A 16,458-nucleotide genomic window follows, 5' to 3' on the forward strand; every position below is an offset into this window, starting at 1 on the left:
TTTGGCCCTGTTAAAAATGAATTCCAACTGCGTGATGCTATCTTATGCTAACTTGTGAGAAGCCTTCACAGGGTACAGTTCTTTCCTAGGTGGGGACGGTGCTTCTGGCGCTTACCTGAGAGGTGGCACATTTTCTCAAGATGTCTTTAGTTGCCCCAGGGGGTGGTGTGATCTTATTAAACAACCCCGTTCTCAGTCGTGGTGTTGGAACCAACAATGTTTTATTGCTCTTTTAAAGAAAAGACAATCAGTAAATTACAAAATTAAATTATTCCATAGGACTTTCTTATATGTGCTTTTACCATTTCAGGAGGAGAGGCAAATTACTATTATCTGCATTCTTTTGTGGTGTGTGCCAAGGAAATTACTTATTTGAAAACCTAATTAAATAATATGTGGGGTCGATTTTTCTTAGAATCACCACTCGGCACCTCCTTACCCTGAAGAGCCACAGTGTTTACTAAACTTGCTAATTTGACTTCACTTGCCATTCAAAATCGTTACAGGTAAAAATTGACAACAGAAATCCAAACTAAGGCTGGTTCTGACAAAATCCCAACCTCAACTTTCCTGTGCCCTCTCTGCGCTCAGCACCAAGTGCAACAGAGTTACAATAATGTTGTCATTAGAAACTGGCAAGGCATAGCTACCTTACTCAAACATTTCTATGCAGTTTGGCTGTTCAGCAAATCACAGTCAAAGAGACCAGTAATCATGATAATCAATACACCGACACATGCCAATAGCCCTTTACTTCTACTTAGTTCTCAAATGCCTATTGTGAGAACCTCTACAACAGGGCTTCTCAAAGGGAGGGCCCTGGGCCAGCGCATCAGTGCTTCTGGCACCTGTTCGAAATGAATCAGCCCCTCTGGGGGAGCTCTGATGAGCCTTCCAGTGACTCTCATACACACGGAAGTTTGAAAACCGCTGGCTGAGATGTCTCATAGATTATGCAAGGGTAAGCCACAAGGCAATCACAAGATCTGTGAAATCTTTCATGTAAATAATAGTATATTTTAGTTTTTGAGCAGGAGATGACATCGCAAGACCAATAAAAGACCCATAACATCTGTTTGGCCTATTTCAACAAAGGCTTGTCAACCACGAGAGCAAAGGACTTCAACACAGCACTCTAACTGCCACGTGCTGCTTTTCTGTGAGTGGTGGAGTGTGGCTCCCCTCATTGGCAGTGTTGGAGTTCTGTGCACCACATTATGGGGATCACTCTCTCTTTTCTAGAAGCTGCTCATCCTCTGGCTCAGTGGATCTCAGCCTTTAGTATGCATTAGAATCACCAGCAAGCTTTAAGAATTACCGAGGTCTAGACCTCACTCCAGAGACCAATTGGAACCTGGCATGGCCAACAGACAGTCTTCCAACCTCCTTGAGTGACACCACCATGTGGCTAGAGCTGGCAAGTGGCACCTAAGCCAGTGGTCCTGAAGCCTGCGTGCTTGGAGCACCCCCAGAGTATTGATGAAGCAGAGTCTGATGCCACTCTAGAGACTCACAGGTCTGGGGTTGAGCCTGGGAAGCTGTGCATGCCTCCCACACTGGGGACTGTGCGGTCAGATACTGGCCGCTGTGCCTCTAGGTGTGGCCTGAGGCTGTGCATGTCACCATTGCCTGCCCACACACAGCTGGGGCTCAGGAACCTGGATTTTTACCTACGTCCCAGCTGATCCTTAAGTCCCTAAAGTTTCCAAAAACCACTGAGGACCCTGTAAGCACCAGAACTCAGGGACCACATGTGTGTTGGTGTCTTTCACCACTACATCCTATGCCCAGCAGGCAGCCTGGGAGATAGCTCAGTTATTTATGCAGTTGTTTCTCCAGCCTGAATAAACGATGGCATGAAGCAACAGGGATTTACGCAGGTCTGCATCCCTCTTTCAGGCCGTCTTGGCTAAGGCTGACCTCCACACGGTCAAGGTTTCTGATTTTTGCTCTGAGGGGCTGACAGCTGAGAACACCCTGAACTTCACACCTGCAAGGACTGGCTCTGGAGTCAGGTGGCTGGGTCAGAATCCTGGCTGTACCGAGACTGACGTGTGGTAACCTGAGGTGGAGCCTCTCTGCATGTGGTTTCAAGTGTCACAGAGGAGAAGAGATGGCTCCCACAGGACTACTGAAGAGCTAAACCACATAACACAGGGAAAACATTTAGACAGAACTGTGCCTCGAATGCAGCGACTGCTGACTACTGTCCTTCCTTGCTACTGCTGCTATTCCTACTTCTAGCTTATTCAAATGATTCATTAACTGAGAAAATAAGGCTGACAGGAAGCTACGCTTCCGGAAGAGCCTACATAGAAGTCTCTCTTGGGACTGAACCGCCATCAGCAGACGAAACGATGTCCCACACGAGCCTGGACCCAGGGCAGGCCCCTTCTCTCAGCTCCAGCAAGAATACACTCTGCCATTCCCCTTTCTTTGCCACGCAGTGTGGAAAGCGCTCCTCTCGCCAGGGCTTCTCAGGAATTTGACTTGACAACTTGGGTGGGAGAATGGTGTCAGCACACAACGCGTGGCAGCGTAAGGCAGAATGTCGACGATGCTGCCGTGAGATGGCCAGTACTATACTCATGTTATCGGCTGTGATTTGCTTCAGCAAAACCACACTAACCATTACATTACATTAATGGGGTGATTTGAATGTTACTGATTTTATAGTTTTGTTTGTATTTAACTTATATGCTTATTTTGTTTTATAGTTGCATAAAAGCTATCTGCGTTAAAACTTATATCAAGTTTTATGTTTATCATATTGAATTAGATTATAATAAACTAATTTAAACCAACCCTGGGGGAGTTTTCTTTTTTTCCTTGAAAAGGGGCCTCTATGTTTTCCGTCGAGAAACAGTGCTCTAATGGATACATTTTGAGGGCACATCAGGCTTCTTACTAGTGATGGATCATGTTTCAAAGAATTATAACACTACACCTATGGCAAAAAGAACTAAATATGTTGTAATCTCCCTCCTCTGATGAAGCACATCAAAACTGAGAATGTTTCCACGCCATAGTTTCTGTGTTTGGTTGGATAGGAAGAAAAAAAATAAAAATTATAAGAGCATGCCTGAATTTAAAAAGTTCAACAGTGTTGAGAAGAAACTTCTCCACTTCTTATCCCTGGTCTTCATAGTCTCAGAACATGACAAGTGACATCTGTCATCCAGAGGCAAATGATTCTGTGTTCAGCCAGCTTGTCAGCGTGCTCATTTCAAATGGCAAAGTGGTGTCACCGTTTCAGCGCCGGCTCCTCAATTCTGGACCATCACAGGTTCTGCCTGCGTTCCCTCTCTTGTGCGGAAGCCATTGTTTTGAACATCCTTTATCTCTGAATTTAGACACATTTGGGACTCCCGATTGACTGAATGCTAAACAGCTAAAGGGCTTCTGAACTATTCTTGGAAAAATCACCACCAAGGACACTTTCTCTACTGGAGGGAATCAGAAGCACCGACTTTCTAAATACAAGACAGATGTGTGCGCTGACCAGCGACCTGGAAAAGGTGTCCCCCTTGGCGGCCAGGTCTCGGCTCGGCTCAGGGAAGCGGAATTACCTGCAGCGCCAGCAGCCGAACGCCTTCCAGTGGTTTATCAGGGTCCACTTTAACTTCCTGTGTTCTGGCAAAAACGTCTAGGTCTTTGATGTTTTGGCAGGCCAGATAAGACCCCTAGTTAGGCAAATAGACAGAGGTGCACTTACTTCAAGGACGAAGAAGCGAGCATTTTTCTGGGGGGCGTCAGGATTTACTTTAATGGTCCTGGCCGTTTTGAACGCCTGCAAGCGTGGGAGTTGCTCAGCAGCATGAGAAGCGCCCTGTTTCCAATGCAATCGCACGTTACTGAAATGACAGCACGCTCTCAGGCCAACTGCAGCCCAAGCAGCTTGGCCCAGAATCTCACCCAGACAGGCATTAACAGTCACTCAAACAAACATCTAAGGAAGTAGTCTAAGTAAGGAAAGGGATTTGAGAAAAGGAGCCTAATCCCACTTGAGTTTTAACTGAAATAAAACACGCACTCCAAAAAGAATACAAATCACGAGTGCAAAATGTGATGATTTTTCACAAAATGAAGACTGCTGTGTAACCACCACCAAAATCAAGCAACAGCATGACCTGGAAGCCCCACCTCTCTCCTGTTTCATTCATTTTTAAAGATTTCTACATGATTCTCTACATCCTTCATCTTTTCCTCTGCCAAGACACCTTTCTCTCTCTGGGGTCAGAAGTATTAAAACAAAACACAGTAACAACAGAAAATCATCAAAAGAGCAGTTTTTCAAAGGGACAGGACAGTCTTGGAACCACCTCAGCTGAGGACCAGAGAAGGTGGAGCTTGTTGTGGAGAAGCCAGGCTTGGGGAGAGACAGTCCCGACAAAATGGGGTGAAGCAAGCAAACAGCTAAGTCCTTCAGGCCAGAGAGAGCATTTTTGACAAGCGCTGTCTTTTTCTCTTGGAAAACAGGCATGCCAAAGACTATGAACTGTTGCATTGCCTCTTTCAACTAACCTTTTTTTTCTGTCAACCCTGTTAGGAACAGCCATCTTTGATTGTCTTACATTTTGATTAGCTGGGAAACTGAGGCCCAGCATCATTAGGCTGGCAAGGCATTCATTTCTTTCCAAAGGCGCTAGAGCCTGGACTTCCAGTTCAGTACCCTTCACTCCCTAACGCTCTTAGCAGGGTCAATTTTGTGAAAAGCCATCACAACAATAACATGCTTCTGGCCAGGATAAATATTTTACTTTGTATCATACAGAAAATAGCAAGTAGCACCACTTCACCTAGAGACAACCAAGCCGCCCTGCACAGAGAGGCAAGAGGCCCCAGGTGAAGGGTAAACAATGTCTCCAAACGCTAAGGACGCCCTGGCCAAATGGTTTTGATTTCACACCACTGCTCACTGCTCACCACATTCTAATCCACCATGATGCAGTACGAGAATTTTATTACGAGTGTTAGTCATTTCAGAATATCTTGTTTTCCTTTTCCAGACTCCAGAAATGTGTCAGTACCTTAAAGTTGGGAATCCTGTGATGAACAGGTCGGGGAAAGTCAGCTAAATTTTGTGATTCCATGTGGTCCCAAATTTGCTCACGAATGTCCTGTTTGGAGACACCTACTGCAACAGAAGAGTCCCACTTAATAACAAACAAAGGAATTCCACAGCCCATGCTGAAAGCCTGCTCCAGTTACACGCTCAGCTCCCCACATACGAGTTCATGACTATGCCAGACCAGATTGAGAGAGTTTTTGGTCTCTACATTGAAAAATATAGTAAGTTTTTTTTTTTGTTTGTTTGTTTGTTTTTGAGATGGAGTTTCGCTCTCGTTGCCCAGGCTGGAGTGCAACGGTGTGATTTCGGCTTACCGCAACCTCCACCTCTGCCTCCCGGGTTCAAGCGATTCTCCTGCCTCAGCCTCCTGAGTAGCTGGGATTACAGGCATGTGTCACCACATACTCACGAACAATTATTAAAGTTCACAGTAAATTAAACATAGCTCTAATATTTAATCCAGTTATACTAACCTTGAAGCAGTAGGGGAGCCAAATACAACTCAAGCCTTCTAACCAAGCCCTCCTAGAGTCCCTGCTTGGGGACTCAGGTTCTGCTGATGTAGAGAAACTGTCCTCTCAATCTGTTCAGTCTTGACATAACTATGATTCCCTTATTCTTGCCGTAAGTCAGGTAAGCTTGCCTTTAAACTAAGTGATCTCTAAGACAGCTATTATTTTGGATAACTGACTGCAATCCCCTTCCTTTATTAGTGTGGGCTTAATAATTAGATGACCATGTTGGCCTCATCTCCTGTCATTCCTCACTCTGAATCCAAAAAGTGGCTCAAGGACTGTTCTTCCCTGGCCCCAACATACCTGCCTACCTCCCTCTCCCTTTCAGGCCTGTACCTCCTCTGCTCTCCCTCAGGTCTAGCTTAGATTCGACCTCCCCCAGGAAACACTCTTTGAGTGCTGTCTCAGGCAGATGACCCTCCTTTAGAAATCTAAGGAGTACCCATACCATTTGGGTTTTTTTTTTTCCCAAACTGGAACAATTACTACAAGGTTACCGCATGCCTCACTTTCACTAACAGCCCAGAGGGCCTGGAATATCCCCAGCCCTGCGCAGGGTACCCTGTGGGACACAAGAAATGTAACACTGTGGCCCCTGCTCTGGAGTCAATTAATCCCATAACAGTGATTCCCCCTAATAAAGCAATGGGCTAACTGGTAAGGGGAGGGGTCATTGCAAAAGAAAAGGGCAGGGCCTTTCCTTTGGAAAGTTACAAAAACATGAGAAATAATTAAAATAATAAAAGGTGACACATAGTAATGTGTGAAATGCCTGAACCCTATTCTGTAATTGTCTGTTTGCTCCCCCAGCAGGCTGTGGGCCCTGCTGGGTCAGCGTGGGTCTCATTCACCCTTAAGTCTCCAGTCCCAGCTCAGTCCTGGCACAGGACAGGCATCCCAAAAGGTCACTCTAACCATGACAGCATAGGATCACCCTCCGTCTATGTATTGTGTGCATCCTGCACACGTAGTATGGGTGGGAGTGGACCTGTTCACAGTTGGGGTTCCGGCATTTAACAGACCCTGGCACACCTTTTGTACTAGTAGTATGGGTATCTGCCAGGCAATCCTGCGAGCAATCATCCACCCCTTCCCCCACTAGCGAGTGACTTCCTACAGGCCAGGGGCTCTACCGGAGGAAGCCTCGCCAGTGCCCAGAGAGGGCCGCGCGGACAAGGCTTCCACAACCATCTGTTAAGACCACAGCAGTTAAGCGACCCCCGCGTGTAAGTCAAACCGGCTTCCGATCCTGCCCCTGAACCTCAGTTTCCCCGACCTCACGGGGCCCACAGGCTCCCCGACGTGAACGGCAGGTGTCCCTCCCGCCTTGTCTTCCCGTTATCTTTATTTGGTTGGACCCGAACCCAGCACAGACCCTCTCCGATCCCCTCGCCCGCCTCCGGTGATTCTGCCCCATCCTCTGCCAGCCCCCGTGGCCCCGCCTCGACCCTCACCGGTCCCGGCCGTCCCTCCCCATTCCCAGCCGCCCGGGCGCCGCGCCGCGCCCCTCACCCGCCCTTGGCTCCATGGCGACGCAGTCACCGCGCGACATCTCCCGGCGCCGAGACTGGCGCGTAGTGACGTCACCCGCTTCGCGCCTGCGCGACGGCGGGAGGGGCGGAGGCTGAGCAGGCGTGGCCCGGGCGCGCATGCGCGGGCGGGTAAAACCCGTGCCGGGGACCATCAGGGACGCTCCCGGGCATGTCGTTCATGCTGTTAGCTGGTAATTGTCGAGCGCCGCCCGTGACAGGCGTTTTGCCAAGCCTTGGAGTTACTGAAAGAACAAGTCCCTGGCCTCTCGGGGCCCATTGCCGGTTGAAACACATCCCACCTCCTCTTCCAGTCCTAGAGGCCGCCTCCTCCGGAAAGCCGGCCTTGATTGCTCCTCCTGCAGGACGCGGTTCCCTCCTTTGAGACCCTGCAGACCCTCGTGTGCTCACACTTGGACTCAGCCGGCAGCTCTTTAAAGGGTCAGGCAGATGGAGATTCGAAGCCAGCCCAGCCCCGGCGACTGCGCTGCGGACGGCCAGAGGCCATCCTTTGAGAAACGCCCGAGAGGTCAGGGATTCTTACCCTGACCTCTGCATACCCTGAGAAAGAACGAACGTGGCAGCTTGCGTCTGCTCGTCTATGTCTTTCATGTTTGCCAACCTAAGGGTCGGGAAGACCCTAAGGGTCGAGGAGACCAGGCTGCACAGACCATCACGTCCATGCCCTCCCAGGCCCCAGTCCAGCGGGAAGAAAACGAGGGCGTTCAGCCTGGCGGTGCATTCACTTATTAGGAAGAAGACATCCCCCAGCCCCACCCAGCACACACACACATCAGGGACCAGCCACTAGGAACCGCTCCCTGAGCGAATGAAGGCATCCCCGTAGCCACGTGCCTGGCACATCACAAGCACTCAAAACGTGGCTGCCACCTTTCGAAATTACATGCCCAAAACTTTATGAGACCCTCACAACACGCTTGTGAGACAGACAAAAGCGTCTGAATGCCTGCCCACTTGACCAATACAGAAAATGGTGTTCCGTGTTCAAGCGACTTACTCACGTCTGCCGGTAACTGGTACTGTGCCGTTTGACCTCCTTAGGACATAATTAATGATGGTAATTAGCAGTGCTACGATATGCCAGGCATTGAGCTTAGCGCCTTAAAAGTCATAGCTAAATATGTTTCACAACAAACCGTCAGAGGCAAATGTGACCCGCCTTCTACGGAGGAGGCAACAGAAGCTCAGACATGTTCAAGAAGCTTGGCCTGAGTCTCCCAGCTGGGAAGGAACAGAGCAGTGATGTAGCCCTGACAACGTGCTTATTTGCAACTCCTGTGGGTCCCATCATAACTCTGTCTCTCTCTTTCTGTGTGGTGTCCGCAACATTAATATATAGAGACACCGAGGACCCTTAGTTCTGCTTGTGGGTGGGTCTCTCTTTCACCAGGCTGGCAAAAGGAGTGCAAACATCATTTTGGAGGTGATAAAATCTCTCAAAGAGGTTGGATGTCCTTTCCCCCTTTCATGGAAGCACGGATCTGCAGAGAGTGTTTTTATGCAAGTAGCCTTGGTCCCAGCGGTGGAAGTGTGTGCAGGATTCCGTTCCCCAGCTGTACTGAAAACAGAGCCCAAGTCTCTCAGATGGACAGCCTGGCATGGCCCCCAGAGGGTAACAAGACGCCAGGGACATTCTGCCAGTGGCAATTTTAGAAAGCAGGTGGTGCTAGGAAGGACATTCTCTTCAGTTCCTCCGTACCATGTTTTCAAGTTAGAAGTGCCTCAAAAAGCATTTACACCCAGCTCCTTGAGGGGGTGAGGCAGAAGGTCACTTGAGCCCAGGAGTTTGAGGCTGCAGTTAGCTATGATGGCACCACTGTACTCCACTTGGGTGACACAGCGAGAACTCCTCTCTGAAAAACGTAATAATAAATAAAAACAATAAATAGTAATAAAAGACCCCTTAGAAAAAATCAACGGGCTCTTTTATGCAAGGAAGATGCTCTCAGGATAAATAGCTAATGCATGTGTGGCTTAATACCTAGGTGATGGGTTGACAGGAGCAGCAAACCACCATGGCACGCATTTACCTATGTGACAAACCTGCACATCCTACGCATGTATCCTGGAACTTAAAATAAATTTTTTTAAAAAAGAAGGCGCGGCCGGGCGCGGTGGCTCAAGCCTGTAATCCCAGCACTTTGGGAGGCCGAGACGGGTGGATCACGAGGTCAGGAGATCGAGACCATCCTGGCTAACACGGTGAAACCCCGTCTCTACTAAAAAAAAAATACAAAAAATCTAGCCGGGCGAGATGGCGGGCGCCTGTAGTCCCAGCTACTCGGGAGGATGAGGCAGGAGAATGGCGTAAACCCCGGAGGCGGAGCTTGCAGTGAGCTGAGATCCGGCCACTGCACTCCAGCCCGGGCGACACAGCGAGACTCCGTCTCAAAAAAAAAAAAAAAAAAAAAAAAAGAAGGCGCAATTGAACTTTAACTTAAATACTTAAAACTCAGTCACATATGTAAATTTGCATTTGGGCACTTCAGGATTTTTTTTTTTTTTTTCGGTAGATTTTATCGTTTAGAAAAGTTTTGGTTCGGCCGGGAGTGGTGGCTCACACCTGTAATCGCAGCACTTTGGGAGGCCGAGGTGGGCAGATCACTTGAGGTCAGGAGTTCGTGACCAGCATGGACAACATGGTGAAATCCCATCTCTACTAAAAATTCAAAAAATTAGCTGGGGGTGGTGGCTCGCGCCTGTAATCCCAGCTACTCGAGAGGCTGAGGCAGGAGAATCACTTGAACCCAAGAGGCAGAGGTTGCAGTGAGCCAAGATTGCGCCACTACACTCCAGCCTGAGTGACAGAGCGAGACTCTGTTTCAAAAAAAAGAAAAAAGAAAAGTTTTACTTCACAGCAAAATTGAGCAGAAAGTACAGAGAGTTTCCATATACCACCCCTGCCACTGCATTTATACACAGCCTCCCCCACTATCAACATCCTGCAGTGGAATGGTACATTTGTTACAATCAATGAACTTACACTGATACATTGTTGCCATCCAACAGCCATAGTTTACATTAGAGCTCAGGCTTTATGTATGTTCTGGGGTTTTGACAAATGCATAATGGCATGTGCCATTATGGGCTTGCTCAGCCCGGCCCCTCCCTCCCTGCACTGTCCTGTGGCAGGGACTGCACCGCGGTAGAGGTTTGACCCTGCTGCCTGAGTGGTTCAAATCTCAGGTCTGCAGCTCTCCAGCTGCGTGAGGCTGGGGGAGTCACTGAACGTCTCCGTGCCTTGCTTTTCATTTGTGGGGTGGAGATAGAAGCACCGTTGGCATCCGCCTCTCCACATTGGTGATGGTGAAGTGCCGGATCCATGCAGCCCAGAGAACAGCACGTGGAACGCAGGGAGAGCTCTCTATGTGCAATGGCCTAAAATAAAGTTTCAGCCTGTCATCACCCGTGCGCCTGACACAGCTTGGGAGCCAGGGAGCACTTGACGATGAGTCCCCATTTCTTATGCAGTGTCTGCCTTTATAAAATAAGTGCCGGTAAATGTTTGAAACAAATTCTGGGGTTGAACCACAAATGGGAGACAAGGCCTGTGAGTTCCGGTTCTGGAGGCAGTGAAGCCCGGGGCGGGGGGGGTGCCTATCTCTGAAGTCCCATTTGTTCAGTGTATAATTAAGAACATGGAGTCTGTGTCAAGCAGAGCCATGCACAGGGCGGACCAGGCCCCTGCCTGTCTTCCCTGTATGGGCGTGGTGAGGCGAACAACAGACAGAAGACCGAATGAGACCACACCAGGCGGGGGGCCTGTGCCACCGAGAACATGAGCGAGGAGAAGTGGGGAGGTCATGGGGGCAAGGTGAGCGGGTGGCTGGGGGAGGCCTCGGAGGAGGGGGCAAGGGGGCAAAGAACTGAGATGAGGGACCAGGCCCAGGGCACAGCAGGCACAAAGGCCCTGCAGTGGGTCCAGGCTGGGCTGGCCATGCAGGCCCCGTGTCGGGGTGCACACAGGCAGAGGTGGGTCCCGGCTGGGCCCCGTGTCGGGGTGCACACAGGCAGAGGTGGGGGCTGGGGCCAGGCGTCTTCTTGGCTTTCACGGGCTCCTGAAGGTGGACAGCACCCAGTGACAGTGGTGGTTGGACTCCCCTGGGGCAGCGCTCTGCATTCTTGGCTTTATTCTGTGAGACCCACTGGGGTCCCACTCAGTTATGCCACTGTGAGCCCCAGCCCTAGTCCCAGTGGTTACTGGAGGCACTGGCTGAAGCTGTCCCAGACTATGGCTTTTGAGCCTGGCTTATTCCCTGGGGCTCAGAACACCCATCCTACAGGCTGCGCATTTGGTGAAAATTAAATCGTCCTCCTCCCCTCTTTCTCACCCTGTCCCTGTCCAAACAGTGAAGTCCTGTCTGACTGCCCCAGGGGCAGCCTGCTTTCCACAGGCCTTTACAGTGAGTCCATGTACCCCACAAGGTTAATCACAGGGGTTCAAGTGAGTGATATAAAAAACTCAGATCTCATACACATTAAGTTGTGTGTGGTCAGAAGTCATGGCTTCATGGATACACCATTGACTGTGTCTATATAGTTACAAGGTTTCCGTATAGATTGTGTTTATTTATATAGAAGTTTTTCTTTTAACTTTTCAAATCTCCTCTAATTTCCAAGTCCCTAACTCTCTCTCTCTCACTCTCTTTTTTTTTTTGAGATGGAGTTTTGCTCTTGTTGCCCAGGCTGGAGTGCAATGGCATGATCTCAGCTCACTGCAACCTCCACCCCCCGGGTTCAAGCAATTCTCCTGCCTCAGCCTCACGAGTAGCTGGGGCTACAAGCACGCACCACCATGCCCGGCTAATTTTGTATTTTTAGTGGAGACAGGGTTTCTCCATGTTGGTCAGTCTGGTCTTGAACTCCCGACCTCAGGTGATCCGCCCGCCTCGGCCTCCCACAGTGCTGGGATTATAGGCGTGAGCCACCGTGCCTGGGCCCAAGTCCCTAATTCTTAATCTCAAAGAAGCAACAAAGGAGTGGGTTAAGAGATCCCGATCTCATCACTTGGCAGCGGCAACACTTAGTTTATTATTTAAGATCTCAGTTTCCTCACCTGCAAAATGATGGTATTAATAGTACCTACCCTAAAAGAGGAGTAAATGAGAGGTCGTGGCCAAAATGCTTAGCACAGTGCATGGCACATGGTTTGTATACATCACTTTCCCCCTTATCTACTAAGGAGAGAAATCTTGGAAATGGTCGTACACTCAGTCAATAAGCACTTCTTGCACATACATCTTGTACTGAGGTACTGGGCAGTGCACTGGGGCTCCAGAGAACAGAGGACAGTGGTTACCCACCTGGAAAGACAGGATATGAGGCTGCCGAGCAGATGCCTGGGCCCAGGGAAGACTGATCTTCCTGTCCCCTGGGTGTGTTGGGGACATATGACCAGCTCTGGCCTATGAGCTGCGAATAGAGGTGATACATGTCACTCCCAGGCTGGAAGACTTAATTTCCAGGGCCAGATCACCTCTCTCCCCTGCCAGAATGACAGGAACCGATATGATGAGCGGTGGTCTTTGAAAACTCAGGCTCCTGAATGACTTTGATGAGCAGAGCACCCTGCTAAGCTGGGGTTGGCTCAGGATGAAGTCACTGAGACTAACTTTCTTTAAAAAGAAACATATATGTATCTTTAATATTATGATTGCTTGAGGCTAAGAGTTCAGGCTACCGTGAGCCATGAGCCATGAGCCATTACACTCCAGCCTGGGTGACACAGTGAGGCTCTGTCTCAAAAAACACAAAAACAAAAACAAAAAATCCTATAACATCTATAATACTGAATGTCTGGCATCTTTGGTTAATTGTGGCAATGCCTGAATTATAAAACAGATAAGTTCCTCAGAGAATGTGCTTTTTTTTTTTTAAACCACGAATTATTGTGATAAACTCCATAGCTATTGATGGTAGTTTTCCAGAAACTTCGAGGAAAGGAGGAGAGCAGACACTGGACTAAGTTAGGCCCTCGCTAAACATTTTGCAAATTCCTTCCATGGAAAGACCTTCCTTTACTGTCACATTTCTTTTCAAGTGTTCAGAGTAAGAAAGGTGTTTTACTCCCATTTTTTATTTTGAAAAATTTCAAATTTACAGAATTGCAAGAACAATACAATGAATACCCAGGCACCATGGGTTCAACAACTGCTCTCATCTTACTACCTTTTCATGGCCTTCTGCCCTCCTTCTCCCCTTGACCCCACCTTGGTTGAATCTTTTGAATCTTCTCCTTCTCCTTCTTTTTTTTTTTTTTTTATTTTGAGACAGAGTCTTGCTCTGTCCCAGGCAGGAATGTAGTGGTGCAATCATGGCTTACTGCAGCCTCCACCTCCCAGGCCCAAGTAATTCTCTGCCTCAGCTTCCCACATAACTGGCACTACAGATGCTCACCACCATGCCCGGCTAATTTTTTTTTTTTTTTTTTGTAGAGACAGGGTCTCACCATTTTGCCTAGGCTGGTCTCGAAACCCTGAGCTCAAGCAATCCTCCCACCTCAGCCTCCCCAAGTGCTGGGATTACAGGCATGAGCCACCACGCCCAGCAGGGTAAATTTTTTAAAGGTTGCAGAGATGATGAATATCAGTCCCAAATATTTTGACACATACCTTCTAAAAGCAAGGACACGCTCTTACTTGACCATGTATAATTATCGCACGCAAGAATCTTACCCTTGATACAAGATTATTATCTCATGCACACCCCAGATGCAAATTTCCCCAAGTATCCTCAAACCTGTCCTTGATCGCTGTTTAAAATTTTCTTCCACCTAGGATTGAGGATTGTGTTTAGTTGTTGAGTTTCTTTAATCCTTTTAACCAAGAGTGGTCCTCATTACCCACCCGCTTTTGTAGTCCTTTCTGGCCCTGCCATTTGTCGATGGGACCATGTGGCTTTCACTCACCAGAAAACTCACGCACAGTAAAATGAGCTTGAACTGAGTTTTAGAAAAGACACTTTTTTTTTTTTTTGTCCCACAAAAGAGAATCTCCAGAAGCCGGATTGCGATGGATTTTTAGGAGGTGGCGCTGACTTTATGTAACCCAAGGGCTCCTCCCAAGCAGCTTCTGGAAGCCTGGGACTCCTCTGCCACGCGATCCCTTTCCCTAAAACCAAGGCACCTCGTGACCCCAGAAAAGAAATGTTTGAAGGATATTGAAATGAATGAATGGGAAATCGTGAGAGAAGAAACAAAACTCCTTTCACTTGTCCCCTCTTTGGGTTCTCTGCTGTGCCGCAAAAGCGGAATTGGCCTGCTGCCAGTTTCAAAGTCTTCCTCTTGTTCAAGACCACCCTCTAAACACACGCCCAGCACAAATAGCTTTCTGATGAATTCCCTGACGCTCACGCCACACCTCGGGCAGAAGGACAGCTGCAGCAGGAAAACAAGGACGAGGCAATTTGTTCAACAGCTCTGGGGGAAAAACATGCACATTTCTAGCCACCTAAGAGGCATAGGTTTGATTTGCTGAAAACCTCAGCAAGTTTCCCTAGAGAAAATTTCTTGCTCCCCGAGCAGTTGCAAAGACATTTTTGTTTCCCAACAGATCGTGTTCTTGACAGATTGCAAAGCTATGGGAAATAGTTTTAATCGACGCGGCGCAGTTTATCCCGTTTCCTTGCTTTTACGGATTTTTGAAGGCTCCATTCCTGCCGTGCAATGCCCAGGGGTATCCACAAGGTGTCAGCACCTTCATGATAAGCAGGGAGGACCGGGCGGTCTTTTTCTTTTTCCTTTTATCGTTGTAGTTCCCTGGTTGGCCTCAAGATGACGCCAACAGCCATGGAGTCCGCCCAGCCGCTCCAGGTGCAGCGGCCACGGGCCGGGAGGAGCGCAACGCGGTGGGGGTGGAAGGCGAATTAAATACCTTTCGTCTTTATCGCCGCTTATTATTCCAGGAACACGCGAGGCCCTCTGGGACCCGATTCCGCATTCGGCTCACTGACTTGTGAGGTCAAGAAGGGGGAAAGTCAGCCAGAAAGTAGCAACCCCCCATCCAAAATACTTTGGCAGGTTAAAGAAAAGCTCGGAAATACGGTTTTTGCAAAGTCCAGGTGTGTGAAAGGCGTTGTTTTAATAACCTGAACAAACATCTTTCCCGGAGTCCCTCTGAGCAGGGAAGAAACCTAATTCCAGGGGCAAAGGGAAGTGTCTCTCTCACCTTTTCAGTCTTGATTATACGAATTTCTTTCCTCTCCCCTTTTCATTTCTCTGGGGCAGGGGAGGATGGTTAATATATTGGGCGACTCGATTCAGGCGGGTTTTTTTGTTTGTTTCCCCAGATGACATTGGTTTAAACCTGGACATCCTTGTAAATACAAACGCAGGCAGCAACTGCCATTTTGGAATTTATTTTTTCATAGTCCTTAGCTATTTTAGGTTTTGCTGTGATAAAGCTGTTTCTCTCTCTTTCTCTCACACACACACACACAAACACACATACACCTCGTAAAAGCAGAGTAAATAATATTCCTCCAGGAAGCCTACAGGCTGAGGAGTGTTTCTTGATCAATAGTTTGCATTTCCAGTAAAATCGTGACACGAACTCAGTGTGCTTGTCGTACGCTGCAGGAGAAGGGCACTTTTTACTGGAGTCCTTTTTTTTTTTTTTAAGCTAGATGCGGAAATACTAGCGGTATTAAAAAATAATAAAGTCATGGTGGGAGTTTAGGGTTGGGGCAGAAAGCTCAAATCATTTGCCTCTGAGCTGAGAACTGGGCAGCTTTATTTCACTTTGTTTCAAAGAAAGAAGAAAAAGCATCAGGTTAGAAAAAAAGCCCAGAATACTCATAAAAACAATGTTTCTAGAAGTGGAATATTCAAGGTAAAGGAACCTGATTTGTAGCTTCCCTTTGGCTTTGAATTGATCAGGAGACAAAGATAATGCATATACATTTTTGTCTTCTGTTCTTTTATTTGAAATGACTAGCACACCCCGATTGCCTTCTAGTCACCTCCCCGAAGCGAAGAGGCCTGGTGGGTTCTCTTAACATCCTTTTGCTGAGAATCGAATACGCAGCCGATGAACAGCCAGGAAGGGACAAGGAAACCCGAAATACAAATGTTCTGTCTGAAGCCCTCTTCACTGCCCAACCAGACAAGCAAATTCCAAAATTCTGCCCGTATTTAGCCCTTTTAAAGGAGTGTCTCACTCCTTCAGGGGAAGTGGGAAAAGGGGATCTGATTATTGAGGTGTGGAAGAAATAAACAATCAGTCCACAAATAAACAAACTGTCCGGGATTCCTAGAGGGAAGGAGAAATCCTTGAAGGAGATCCAAGTCGCTCCAGGTCTGCCTCCCGAATAATATTATCCCCAA

General features: G+C 48.2%; 1 protein-coding gene across 15 annotated transcripts in view; it reads right to left on the reverse strand.

Annotated features, from left to right (window-relative positions):
* The window catches only part of LOC105488803 (methenyltetrahydrofolate synthetase domain containing), a 27,488-nt gene extending 20,304 nt beyond the window's left edge, over positions 1-7,184 (reverse strand). The window contains exons 1-4 of one of the 15 annotated variants that reach the window (XM_011753231.2): positions 7,099-7,184; positions 5,031-5,137; positions 3,570-3,683; positions 116-229 (exon numbers count right to left, since the gene is read on the reverse strand). In XM_011753231.2, coding sequence (XP_011751533.2) covers positions 116-229; positions 3,570-3,683; positions 5,031-5,137; positions 7,099-7,138 — 375 coding nt within the window. In that variant the 5' untranslated portion in view covers positions 7,139-7,184. The other 14 variants (XM_011753232.3, XM_011753233.3, XM_011753234.2 and 11 more) reach the window with 14 other exon arrangements.
* Between the last annotated feature and the right edge of the window lie 9,274 nt (positions 7,185-16,458).

Source organism: Macaca nemestrina, chromosome 18 (genome assembly GCF_043159975.1).
Source record: "Macaca nemestrina isolate mMacNem1 chromosome 18, mMacNem.hap1, whole genome shotgun sequence".
Lineage (NCBI taxonomy): Eukaryota > Metazoa > Chordata > Mammalia > Primates > Cercopithecidae > Macaca > Macaca nemestrina.